The following is a 13,628-nucleotide window of genomic DNA, read 5'->3' as shown; positions in this document are numbered from 1 at the left end:
GTTCTCTCGGCCGCCATTTTCCTGTCCATCAAATGGGAATGGCATCAGCTCCAGTAAACTTCCATAGCGTTACTGTGACCAAAATGGAGGACACATGCTTCTTTAAATTCGATGTGTTTCAAATGTACGGTAGTTTTAGCAACACTGGTGAGTTCATCAACCTGCCATCCAGGTGAGTGAGTTCTTCCAGCCATGACTCAAAAGATGTTATAGTTCCCTGCCTGGTGAACTCTACCTATCTTTGACCCCATTTAAAATGCCTCCTCCTTTGTGGAGTCTTAGAACTACCATTTATTTAGCATCCTACCTTATGCGACTCACACCTCATACTTCATTTTTTTTTTAAATAAAGAGAGAGAGACAGAGATAGCAAGAGAGAGCAGGAGCAGGAAGGAGAGGGAGAAGCAGACTCCCCTCTGAGCAGGGAGCCCCATGTGGGGCTCCATCCCAGGACCCCCTGATCATGACCTGAGCCAAAGGCAGACGCTTAACTGACTGAACCACCCAGGTACCCCCCCACCACACACTTAATTAAAAATTTTTTTTTTAATTTGGATATAGTTGACACACAATGTTAAACTAATTTCAGGTGTACAACATAGTGATTCGACTTCTCTGTACATTATGTTCTGCTCACTACGACTGTCGCTCCCATTTGTCCCCATACAATGCTAGGACAATACCATTGTCTATAGACCCCACTCTGTGCTTTTCATTCCCATGACTTATTTTTCCATAACTGGGAACCTGTATCTCCCACTCCCCTTCGCTCACCGCCTTCCCCTCTGGCAACTATCCATTTGTGCTCTGTATTTATAGGTCTGATGCTACTTTTTGTTTGCTTGTTCACTCATTTGTTTAGGTTTTTTTCAGATTTCACATATAAGTGAAATCATATGGTATTTGTCTTTCTCAGTCTGACTTATTTCACTTAGCATCGTACCCTCTAGGTCCGTGCATGTTGCCACAAATGGCAAGAGCTCATCCTTTTATGGCTGAGCAACATTCCCTTGCATGTATATACACCTTGTCTTCCTTATTTATTTGTCTATCAGTGGACACCTAGGTTACTTCTATATCTTGGCTATTCTAAATCATGCTGCAATAAATGTAGGGGTGCATAGATCTTTTTGAATTAGTATTTTTGTCTTGGAGGGGTAAATACCCAGTAGAAGTCACACTACATATTTTATCTCCTTTCCTCTTCCTGGCAGCCCCGTGTGGTAGTTAGTTGTGATTCCCATTGTATAGATGGGGAAACTGACGCGCAGAGTGGGTAGGACTAGTCCAAGGTCGTGCAGTTCATGGATAGTGGGGCCAGGGATGTAATACAAAATGAATGATCATCTTCTCCTATAGCACTATTTTATCCCTTTCTTGTGGTCCTTAACCCACGGTCCGTCTCTCCTTCACTGTACTACAAACTGCTGGAGGGCAGAGGTCATGTCTTACTATCTGACACAAGTATTTAGTGAATATTAAAAAACCAAATGAATCAGAGTGGATTTGAATGGAACGGAGAGAAAGGGGGGGGAGCTGGATAAAGTCACTGGCTGACCTGAGACTTCAAGTCCTGGGTGCCTTGTCTTTCCAGTCAATTCCAAGAGGCTTCAGCCACCTCTTCTGGCCACTACCATCAGGGAGTTACTTGAGAGCACCTGGAATGTCGGGCGTTTTGCTTCCCATCTGAAGGCCAAGCCTGCTGTTGGGGTTCAGGAGACATTAAGCGAAGCAGCTGCGGATACTGATAAACCACTCAGACTTAACCACTCAGTTCCGACCTTCTCTCCATCTTCCCAAGTGGTCCAGAATGGCACAAGCACAGACTAGTCACAGAATTCTTCCTGAAAACTAAAAGCTGTGGAATATACTGCAGGCAGGGGAAAGAGCAAACATGAAGCTCTCTTATGAAATTGAGCAAACAATGATAGGATTTTCCAGCTCAAATTAGGTTAGAGCTGCTCAAAAGGTAAATGTCTTCAAAAATAGTAAAAACCACGGGAACAATATGTACTGAGTACTTACTGTGTGCCAAGCACTGTGCTAAGTTCTTGGGATGTATCTTCCTGGTTCATGCTTGCACAAGTCCAATGAGGTAGCCCCTGCTAGAGTCCCCATTTCCCAGATCAGGAAACTGAGGTTGAAGGAGGCCAATCCGTCTGTTCAAAATCCCACAGACAAAGGTGGAAGAGCTGGGGTAGGAACCCAGGCTGGTTCGAGAACCAGGTTTTAATCACATACTTTACGACAAGACATTTAAATTACATTTAAAATAAGAGCCAGCAGCGAGGTGGGCGGAGTTTAACTGTTGAGTGTGGATGTTCTCAGTAGAGTCTTGGGGGGCGTGGGATATACTCTCGTGCACATCGGCGTCTATTTCCCAAGAAGTGTTGCTGGCTGAGTGGCCAAATGAGTCCTTGGAAATTTGTATTCATCCCTTCTGTTCATTCCCTTTCATTCTTGGGTTTCTGAGACCAGCACTCAGTGCCCCCACGTTGCCCCACCACATTTCTGCCCTGCCCTCGGTCCATTAGATTTCCAAGTTCAGCTGTAAGGCATGGGGGGCCTCAGATGGAAATAGATGCCCCTGTGAGCCACGGTAAAGCTGGAAACCTGGCCCATCAGGGAGGCTAAAGAGACCTGTAACTACATCACCGAGCTTGTGTTAAGATTTATTGGTCCGTGCTCACCACTTTTTACTTATTCCATTTTTATCCCTACCTACAGCCATCGGTTAGGGATTGTGTGCAGCTGAGCCTGGCTGACTCAGTCCACTAATGGCAGAAGGGAGAGGAAAGCGGGACCTGCTACAGTGAGCCATCATTCCAGCCACTTAGACAGGGAGATTGTTTTTTTTAGGGCTTTACACGGCCATTTCTGTTCACCCTCTAATGAATGCTTTCTGTCCATAAATGAAGCAGAGATGGAAGAAGAGGTGAATAAGTGCTAACATAAATTGCAGTGGGTCAGCCACAAATACAGGCTTTCAAAAAATAGGTTTTTTTTTTTTTAAGTCTAGGTTAAGGTGCTTGCTGATTTCTAAAGCACTTCCTGGGTTTGATTAGTGGGCCGGATGCATCAAAAATTGCTATTTCAAATCTTTACTTTGTAATCCATGTATCAGAGTAGATGATCTCCTTTCCTATATCTATATCTATATCTATATCTATATCTATATCTATATATCAGACTATAAAGTGTGCTTTTCACCATTATATGTCTCTTACTGAGTCTTACAGTCACGCGCTAGGTAATAAATATTGACATTGAAATAGGCAGACTCTGAAAAGCTCTGGTTGACCTTTGCTTTGAGTTTTTGGGCACATGAGTTTCTTCTTAGGTCTGATTCGTTTCTACAAGGAAAGATGGACAAATGGTGGGAGAAATACTCTTATTGAACACATCGTATCTGTGTAACAGCTGCATGTGTCGTATCAGACCTTGTTTGTTGTCCTGAATCCCATCCATTGCGTGGGCAGGCTGATCACCTTCCCATATGTTTGCCATGTTGCCTTGCAGCTCGGCTTTGGATCATTCCTTGGAATCATCGGATCAAACCTTGTTGAGAACAAACGGCAGATGGTAAGTTTTCATCGCTATGGAATCGTACTCTTCATCTGGAAAAGCTCAATATTCATATGGGTAACTAACATGCTTCTTAAGGTTTCCCAGGTCAGGCCACAGAAGAAAATGCCCTTTTGCCTTTTCTCGTCAGCCACCAAGGAACTTACTCTAAAGTGACCCTGTGGTATGGGACTTGTTCCCGTCTTGCCTGACACTCCCTTGGTGCCCTGGTTAGTCTCCTTAGGTGAAAGTTATAGAATATTCTGGATCTTGCCCTTTGCTTTCCTCCTCCCTCTCTGATGCATAAATCTGTGGGAAGTTTTTGCAGAGGATTCCTGCCTTTTAGGATATTACCCTCTAGGAGACTTCAGTTACAACAAATGGGCCCGCCAAAGACAAAACAGCGAGCCAACCGAACGTATTCCCATTACCCAGAGCTCAAAGTGAAGTGTGTTGTAAGGTTCGAAGGCAGAATGAGCAGATAACAGGAGGTTCTATGTCCTAATGGGGGCCCACAAGGGCAAGCTGCTGGATTTCCTGGCACTGACCGAATTACAAGCATATTAGAGTTTTAGACGCTTGTAAATGAGGATGCCTGGACAGTGGTCAGATGGTGCACTGATTAGGCTCCCCCAGCACAAGCCTCTGTGGCATCTAGACTTTGATAATGGGGTCTATTTAACGGCAAGTTTAATCAGATAATGTAATAGCTCCAGGGACGAGAACTCCAACCATCTGTTCTCCCCCAGCAATGTGGGGAATTCCCTCAGGGGAGCGCTCCGCGTTCTCTTCTTCCATTTCACCTGGACTCCCCGCCTCTCCCGCCAGTGCCAGTCCTGTTTGCTCTCTGGGCTTACATTATTCAAAATAACGGGGGAGTTTTAATTGCAGGGCTGATCATCGCATAGCTAATAATGCCAATTTCACTACAGCGTTCATCCATTATTTACCAATTCTCTGTAGCGCTGTGAAGTGAGATTGATGGGCAGAGGCTTCTGAACAATCCTGAAGGAGAGAAGTATTTCCTCCCAGCCTGCTGAGAAGGAGAACCTTAGGGTAGCTTTGACTTTGATTTGATTTTGCCCTGGAGAGCAGTTTAATGCCATGCTCTTTTCCCCTTTTCCCCCAACAAACACCTCGAGGAAGAAAAGGACTGATTCTGTGTCCTTCTGAGGATCGACCCTGGGCAGATGGTGGGTTTAGGGGACACCTATCCCCACCCCCACCCCCCACCCCCAGCCCTGGAAGCACCTTCCCCCACATCAGCTTCTGCTATCTCCCTTGTATCAGAAGCCAGATTATTAGGGAAATTTGTTATCTGACATCATCAGAGTATAGAGCCGTCTGGTGCAAGCAGACCTTTTTCTTAAAAATTTTCGTAAGTACTACACAGTTGATCGGTTCCAGAGACTTCCATCCTTAGGAGACGTCTTCGATATTTAAATCTTAATAAGTTGAATGTGCCTTCCTCAACCACGCAGAAGGCCAGGTGGGGTTGTGTGGGAACTCAGAATCGTCCCCATCTCCATTGCTACCCACAGTGAGGGGTTGAGAGGAACGCTGGCCTGGGGGTTGGTGGGCACCGGGCTCTTCTGTAGACTGGATGGGGACCCCGGGTGCACCACTTCCGCTCTTTGAGCCTCCAACCCCACAGTAAATAAAGCAGGGGTTTTGGCTACGAGAATGTCAAAGGTGCAACATCGTTCTGCGTCTGAGGAGGGAGGGACACACAGTCAAATTCCTCCACAGGGAGAGAATATTCCTCCGCAGACAGTATGCTCGGTATCAGCAAAGCTTCCTCTTGATCCGGTGCTCACAGACTCACAGAGTGGATTTCTTAGCTTGCCCCAAAGATGTAAAAAATGCCTTCAGCGGCCCCTAACCCAGCCTCCCCCAGCTCCCACTCATCCTGAGAGATTGAAAAGAAAGCACCCCTGTGGGGCTACCGGCCACAGTTCGCCTTTGGCTAGCTTTCTCTTGGGGGTCCTGTAGTATCCGGGAGCAGCAAGAGTGGAAGGCTAACAGACACCTGTGTTGTGTCCCCCCCCCCCCCCCCCCCCCCCCCCCGCCCCGCAGCTGGTGGCTTCTATCGTCTTTATCAGCTTCGGTGTGATTGCGGCCTTTTGTTGTGCCATCGTCGACGGGGTCTTCGCTGCCAGACACATTGTGAGTACTTTCAGCCCTGGGTCAGAGGAAGCGTGCCATAGAGCAAGACTTCACTGAACGTGTGCGGGGTGTGTGTGCTAAGGGCTGTGCCGGGTCCAGAGGAGGGGGGAAATGGGATCCCTGTCTCAAGTCGCTGAGCGTCAAGCTGAGGATGCCGCTCAACCCCCAGTCATCTAGAGAACTGGGGCGAAGCTGGGGGTATGAACTCTAAGCGCCAGAGCCATTTCTCTTGGACTCCAGTAGCCAGGACAGGCTTCCCTGAATCGCCTTTGACATGAAAGTGTGATTTGGAAAGGCAGAGGCAAGGGCACTGGGGCTGGGGAATGGCTTGGAAGGGATGCTGGGGGCAAAGAGGTAGGGAGAAGCGGGAAGGCATATGAGTTCTGAGCGCCTTGGAGGTTTCAGTAGCAGCAGGAACAGACCCTGAGCACAGAGTCACCTCTTCCCAGATTCCTGAACGTTGCTGTCCCTATAACAGGGGTTGGTGTTTAGTGATGTGACTGGGGTCCAGAGAAAACCCTAGGGCTAGAAGCTTCCACTCAGAGCCCAGTCCTGGAGTTGAGGGCCAAATCCTCAAAGCTGTGCCTTGAGAAAGGCCATTTGACTCCTGAAACCCAAACTCGGGCTCTTCTCTGAGGAAGCCTGGGGTACAGGGCATTCCTAGTGGCTCTCCACAGGAGCCCTTGCCCCTCTTTTCGTACTTGCCATTCCACACTATTCCAGACTATTCTGCCAGGGCTGACTTCTCCATTGGGCACAATGGGCACAGTGCTTATGACCCATGGTACTTCCAGGGTTTCATATAAATATTATCATTTCTTTTCAAATCAGTAGAAAAGGGATGAGTTTTTAGGTCAAGGAGAAGTTTTCACGTATAAATATATTTGTCTTTATACCAAAGCAGTCATTAGATATAATTAAAATAAAGAAAATAGAATTTTCACTATCTTTTAATGGAGAGAGGGGCCCACAAAAGCAAAGTGCCTACGTCCCAGGGCAGTCATAGCATAGCCCTGATTGCTCACAAACCAAAATCAAACGCAAGCCACGGCAACTTACTGGGTCCCCATGACAAACACAGATACTCCTGTTCAGAAAATGAAAACATCTCATGAGCTAGTTGGAAATGTTTTGTTTTCCGAAACAGCCAATTTAGGTCAAACCTATATTACCCGAAGCTTCTCTGGATTAATGATATTGGCAAATAGTGCCGGTCGTCCTGAAGCAGTGGCCTGAGTATGGTCGTATGAACGTATGGCCGTCGTTGGCCAGGATTAGAGGAACTCATGCGGTCAGTGCTGTCCCACAAAGAGTTTCTGAACTGGTGACTCAGGAGGTCATTTCTGGGCAGGGGGCAGAGTCAGGGGTGGGAGAGAGAGGCTCTTGGCCCAGTTTTCTTTTCGGGGTCAAGAATTTAAATGTAGGCCCTGATATCAGACCCAATCCTTCTGATCTTAGCTGAGGGCAGCCATCTTCTTCGTCTTTTTCTTCTTAGAAAGAAGAAAAATGACACGTGGGGAACTTGTGACATCCACAAGCCTACCACCTTCATATAACAAGTCTTAGCATTTCTGCATCTTACCCTCTGAGTACACACCTATTCGTTTAGTGAGCTCACAGCCAATCCCAGCGTGGGTGCTATGTTGCATTCAACAGGAGCCATTTTCGTAACAATAATGCCTTGTTTTTGTGGAGCGCATTTAGCTTTTCAGTGTGCCTTCCCATCTATTATCTCATTTGAGACCCACAGCAATCCTGTGAGATATGTAGGGCAGACATTATTATCCCCATTTGACAAGAAGTATTCACTCCGAGGCAGTCTCCATGGTAACAGAGGCCTAGTGGCCAAGAAGCCTGCAGTAGATTTTGATGGCATCATGTGCTAAAATGGCTTCCTCCTTTTCCGTCCTCCTCCCACTCCTGATGTGTATTTTTTTTAAACAGCTTTATTGGGGTGCCTGGGTGGCTCAGACAGTTAGGCATCTGCCTTCAGCTCAGGTCATGATCCCAGGGTCCTGGGATCGAGCCCCACTCAGCGGGGAGTCTGCTTCTCCTTCTCCCTCTGCCTGCTGCTCTTCCTGCTTGTGCTCTCTATCTCCCTGTCAAATAAATAAAATCTTAAAAAATAAACAGCTTTATCGAGATATAGTTCACATCCCATATAATTTGCTCATTTAAAGTGTACAATTCAACAGGTTTCAGTATCTTCACTGTTACAAGCAAACCATCACCACATCAATTTTAGGTTTTCAACACCCCGTAGTCTGGGCTCTTACCTCCCTATGCCCCATTCCTCTCATCCCTAGGCAGCCACTAGGCTACTGTTTCTTCTCTATAGATTTCCCTACATTAATTAGCCTTTCATATTAATGGAATCATATATGTTATGGTCTTTTGAGACCTGAATTCTTTTCACGGAGTGTGATATTCTCGAGGCTCATTGCACTGTGCCATGTGATTCGTTTCTTTTTATGGCTGGGTAATATTCCACTGTATGGATATACCACACTTGGTTTGTCCATTCACTGGTGGACATTTAGGTTGTTTCTGACTTGTGGCTTTTACCAATAGTGCTGCTGTAAGCATTCACGTACTGTGTGGTCTCATGTTTTCATTTTCCTTGGGTATATGCCTGGGAATGGAATTGCTGGGTCATAGGCTAACTATGTTTACCCTTTTGAGGACCTACCAGACAGTTTTCCAAAATAGCCGCACCATTTTGCATTCCTGCCAGAAGCATATGTACAAGAGTTCCAATTTCTGCTCATCCTTGCCAACTCTTACTATCTGACTGTTTAATTCTAGCCATCCTGGTGGGAAGGACGTGGTACCTCCTTGTGGTTTTGACTTCCATGTCCTTGATCCTCCTCATGTATTTTTGATCACTGGCCTCCGTCCGAGGCAATGGGGAAAATTCCAGTTATATTTACTGGAAGTTTCCTCTAATGACCGCCTACCTGTCTCTGACTCCAGGCCCTCAGTACTTCCTAGAGTTAGTGGCCTGCAGTAGGGCTTTGGACTCAGAGATTTGGGGTAAGGCTGGATGAACCTTCCTGCTTATGCTGTATCTGTCCTTTGATATCTGCCAGTCCTCACGGACACCCAGGGAGTTTTGAGGAAGAAGGTTTTGATTGACAGATGGCGATATCTATTGGCCAGTTTAATGAAAGGCACTTTTGGACCCTAGCACTGCTTGAGTGGGCGAAAGCCAGCCTTTTCTTTTTCTTTTTCTTTTCTTTTTTTTTTTTTTAATAAATAATGTATTTTTTTAAAGATTTTATTTTAAAGTAATCTCTACATCCAACATAGGGCTCGAACTTACAACCCGAGTTCAAGAGTTGCATGCTCTGGCTGCTGTGATGGCCAAGGCGCCCCTAAGCCAGCTTTTTCAGTTGTTGGAGTCCTTCAGTGCCATCTTGCCCTGTTCTTTGGCTTGGGGGGGGGGGCGTGTGCATTTCCTCTCAAGACCTACCCTTCTTACACACCCCTCTAAATGTGTCTTGTTCCTTCTCTCTTTCTCGTCTCCTGTTTTCCTTCCCTTGCCCTCCCGATAACACGGCCATTAGCCAGCTGGGAAAGTTACTTTACCTTTTTGTGTCACAGTAACCTCCCTCTCAGGCTTCGTCTGAGTGCCAAACGAAACGATGGGTGGGAACCGCCCTGAGGGGGCCTGGCACAGAGTAGCCACTCACTATTGCTCATGAAGCAATTTTCATTTCTGTCTCTTCACTCAGGGATTGGTAGCCCTTCAGATTAAAAAGGTTGCCGAGCCTGAGCTGAGTGACTTTTTCCTACCTCCCGATGGGGGTCCCAGTGCGGCACGTGGGCAACCATCACATGTGAACGTGTCTGTCTTCATTTAGTTGGTGGCTGAACACTTTCTGCAGAACCGGAAGGTCAGGAGGGCTGTGACCAGCACATCAAGCTTCCCCTTTCCCAAGATAATAAGGGCCTCTGCTACTTCCCAAGCATGGAACATAAACCTTGCTGTGTACGAGCACGAGAACCTTCATTCCTTTCCAGCCTGACTCCAGCCTAAGCCAATGCTGGACAGACAGGAGGGTTCACATAGAAGCTGCTGATGGAAAGTCCTGGGTCCTCGGTGGGGCTGCAGGCTGGGAGGCTGGGAGGCTGGAGGCCCTCGGGTACCACGAACAGGAGATGGCAAATCATGTGTGGGGAAAAGCAACCGCCAGGGTTATTAAAATTGGTGAGAGAAGTGGGGACAGGAGGGAGGGTGCTTTGGCCAAACTCTGCAGGTCACTTTGCAGAAACTGCTTGTCCCATCCTAGCCTGCTTGTGGCCAAAGCTTGGGGGATGTTTAGCATCACCCCAAAAGTGAACAGCATCCCCTGCCTGCAAGTTCCCAGGCAGCGCTGGATCGTGTCTATCTGATCAACCCCAACCCCCATGCCGGAGAGCTCTCTCACCAGGAAGCTGGCCAAGCCAGGAGTCAACTGTCCTTGAGCCCCATGTCAGTCTTCTGGGCTTTCGTGGTATTTTCAGAGGTCACAGTCTTCATCTAATCTGTGTAGTTGAGTGAAAATGGCTCATAGTTCAGCTGAGTTAGAATCTACAGCAGTCTCAGCAGCTGCTCAGCCCCTTGGGGCTTGCTTCCTGAGCTCAGGTGATAATGAGACCTCATCTTGGGAGCCGGGCTCCCTCCTTTTGGGAATACCATGTTGCAGGAGTGCTGCATCTTGTTCCCTGGGGACTCTGGGCAGGAAGATAGAGACTAGAAATAAAAGAAAACCAGAGAGAAAATTTCAAGGAACTGATTTCTCACTCAATTTCCTAACTTCTCATTAACCAAGTGGCCTGGTGGAAAGCAGTTACGAGAACATTTGTCTCTAATCCTCAGATTCTTGGGCTCCATAGATGAGCCGCTCTCAGAAACTAACCCGACCCGCTGCCTGCTTGTGTGCATGTGCGTGTGTGCGTGCACGCGTGTGTGCGCATTTTCAGATGTTTTATTACCACTCAGAGCACTTGCTGCTTTGTTTTCCAAAACCCAAACTCTTTGGTTTGCTGTTTCCCTTTCCAGGATCTGAAACCACTCTACGCTAACCGGTGCCACTATGTCCCCAAGACATCCCAGAAGGAGGCTGAGGAGGTGAGCCCGAATGAGGCTGTGTGCCTTACCTTTTGGGAGGGTCTTCTGTTCTGCCGGAACCCCCCTTTCTTTTACTCCTTTTCACAGGCCTAAGGCTTGCCACTAGGTGTCTGTAGTTGATTTGCTCAGTGGGTCAGAGCACAAGTGCTAATGAGGCCACGGTCATAGGTTGGAGCCTCCTGAGACCTAATCAGATTTACTTTGCTTTGTGGCCACAGGCTGCCCCCGTGACCCCAGCAGGCAGCTTCTCAGTGTGTGGCTTCCATCCCAAGAGGGACAGCTGAGTTCAGGCCCCAAGGCAGGCCCCACCCCCCGCTCTGCAGATGATGGTTTTGTCGCTTGGATTAGGTGGCCAGCTGGAAGAAAAGCAGGAGCCCCACCAAAGCCCAGCGTCTGGACTAGGGAGGCAGAGCCTGAGTCCCACACACAAGACAAGTCAGGAAGCCAAATGAGGGCCATTGAGAAGTCTGGGTCACTTTGCATGGCAACTTCTCCCTTCTTCCATGCCTCACGCAGAACCAGAGGCAGTGGGCAGTGAGGGGAAGCTCAGCTCCGGGTCATTTTCAGAAAGTGACCCAACCCACTGCCTGCTCAGAGAACACATAATAATTGCCCCCCAACCCAGAGAGCCCTCAAACATGAAACTGCCATTCGACATAAAGTACCTGAATGGAGCCCAAGGAATGGTGCCCTCCTCCCAAGGCACCAGGGCAAATACTTCTCTTATGGCCCTGCCTTTCACCTGCTCCTCCCCGGCCCTTCCCCCCCATTGCAAATTCACCATTTTTTCTAACTATCCTCGGGTTCGAAGGGAGGAGTAGAAAGGCGCGTGTGCTGACAGCTTACCAAAAAGGCAGTGAGCATTTACATGAAGGACCAGATATTAAAAAAAAAATAAATAAGTGTCCGCTTACAAGCACTTCATTGTATCCATATGGGGAAGGGAGTCTGGAAAGGTTCTTGAAAGATGGTAAATGGAAAAATTGATCTTTTAAATTGTTTGCAAACTCGAGATGTGTAAAAATGTCATTGATGTTCTCTCGATTTCGTGCTGATTGCTTTCTTATGTTAACTTGGTGACTGTGAAAATATTAATAATGACTTCCATAGGTTTGCTTGTAACCCTGCTCCCCCTAATCCTATTTTTCCTATATAAGGTCATAAGTTCCTCAACCAAAAATTCTCCTTCCGCGAGGGTTATGAGGAACCTTACCCAGGCAGCTAGAGAGGTACTATTGTACTTCAGCCTGCATGTGCTCCCCTTCTCCCCGCCCCCATCCCCTGGCTCCCCGTCACACCTGTCCTGTTTCCTACTGTCATTTGTTCTTCCATCTGTCCTTCCATCCACCCTTCCTTCCTCTGCATCTCTGACCTTAGGGATGGGGCACTGAGGGCGGTGGCCGGGGTTGGAATCGACCCCGGCTCCTCGGTGGCTTGTCTCAGGCACAAGTTCAGACAGCCCAGGGCCCAGCCCCATCCCTCTCCCGAGCGGGGGTGTTCATCGGACAGCTGTCCATACCGTCCTTGCCGTCTCCATCAGTCACTAACTCATATTTCCAGTCCCGGAGGGTCATGTCCTCATCCCCACCAGCCCGCCCCCTCACTGTTGTGTGTGCCCTCAGGTGAACTGCCCTCACCTCAGCCGAGGATTCTGCACGCCTCGTATCCGGGGCAACACCTGCTTCTGCTGCGACCTCTACAACTGTGGCAAGTATGTACTGAGCGGCCAGGCTCCGGGAATGACAGTCTGACCCCAGTGGGGACTCTAAGGGGCAGGGAGGCGGGGGTGGGGGCGGGAGGACAGAGTGCAAGGGCATGCCGCTGTCCAGATCAGAGAAATGCAAGATGTTGATCCGTCAACAGATTTTGGCTAATAAGCGTTACTTGCCTCCCCTGTGCCAGGCGCCGTGCAAAGTGCTTTGGGATATTTGATCTCATTTAGTCCTGATGCATGTAGGATGATCTCTGATGCATGTAGGATGATCATCTCCATTTTACAGATGTGGGGAGTGAGGAGTGAGGCTCAGAGGAAGCAGACACCTGGCCCAAGGTCACACAGAACTCGAAATGGTAGAGATGGGGTTCAAATCCAGTTCTGTCTTAAGTCCAAGTTCAACAGCCCTCAACAAATAGTTACTGAGCCCCTTCTCTGGGGCTGGCCCTATTCTAGCCCCTGCTGATTCAGTAGCAAACAGAATAAAAGTCCTTACCCTGATGAAGCTGATATTTTACTAGGGAAGACAGCCGATAGCATGTGAATATATATGTCAAGGGTTGATCAGGGTTCTGAGAAAAAAATGAGCCAGGGGTGGTAGATAGATAGTGACAAGGTGACGAACCTGTGTGCTATGTGAGACAGAGTAGCCAGGCAAGGTCTCTTTGAGAAGGGGACATTTGTGCAGACACCTGAAGGAAGGCAGAGGGCAACCCAAGTAGATACCTGAGGAAAGAGTATTTCAAACAGCAGGAACAGCAAGTGCAAAGGCCCTGTGGCAGGAGCAGACTCGGTGCTAATCTTGTCACAACCACCCTGGCCTCTGCCCTCTAATTGCAAAAACATCACTTATTCCTTCTTTCAAAACACATTTAGGGGGTAGGAATACAGAGTCTACCACTGAGGAGCTCACAGACTAGTGGGGATGTGTGGACGACTGATTACATATGCCAGAGTGTGATAAGTAGAGTGGGGATTAGTAGGCACATTGGGGACCCTGGTTACCCAAATGACTGAACTAAGAGTTGCTGGGGGACAGTGTCAAGGAGGAGGTGATGTGGGCACTGAAGT

At 48.0% G+C, this 13,628-nt stretch overlaps 1 protein-coding gene across 2 annotated transcripts in view; it reads left to right on the top strand.

Moving 5' to 3' along the window:
- Positions 1-13,628, top strand: part of TMEM255A (transmembrane protein 255A) — a 49,896-nt gene that overhangs the window by 13,213 nt on the left and 23,055 nt on the right. The window contains exons 3-7 of one of the 2 annotated variants that reach the window (XM_032331314.1): positions 3,520-3,582; positions 5,641-5,730; positions 10,775-10,843; positions 12,001-12,072; positions 12,466-12,554. In XM_032331314.1, coding sequence (XP_032187205.1) covers positions 3,520-3,582; positions 5,641-5,730; positions 10,775-10,843; positions 12,001-12,072; positions 12,466-12,554 — 383 coding nt within the window. The remainder of the gene's footprint in view (positions 1-3,519; positions 3,583-5,640; positions 5,731-10,774; positions 10,844-12,000; positions 12,073-12,465; positions 12,555-13,628) is intronic. The other variant, XM_032331315.1, reaches the window with a different exon arrangement.

The sequence above is a fragment of the Mustela erminea genome, chromosome X, assembly GCF_009829155.1.
Source record: "Mustela erminea isolate mMusErm1 chromosome X, mMusErm1.Pri, whole genome shotgun sequence".
Classification (NCBI taxonomy): domain Eukaryota; kingdom Metazoa; phylum Chordata; class Mammalia; order Carnivora; family Mustelidae; genus Mustela; species Mustela erminea.
Note: the sequence above shows the minus strand (reverse complement) of the source record. Positions and strands in the feature narration are given on the sequence as shown.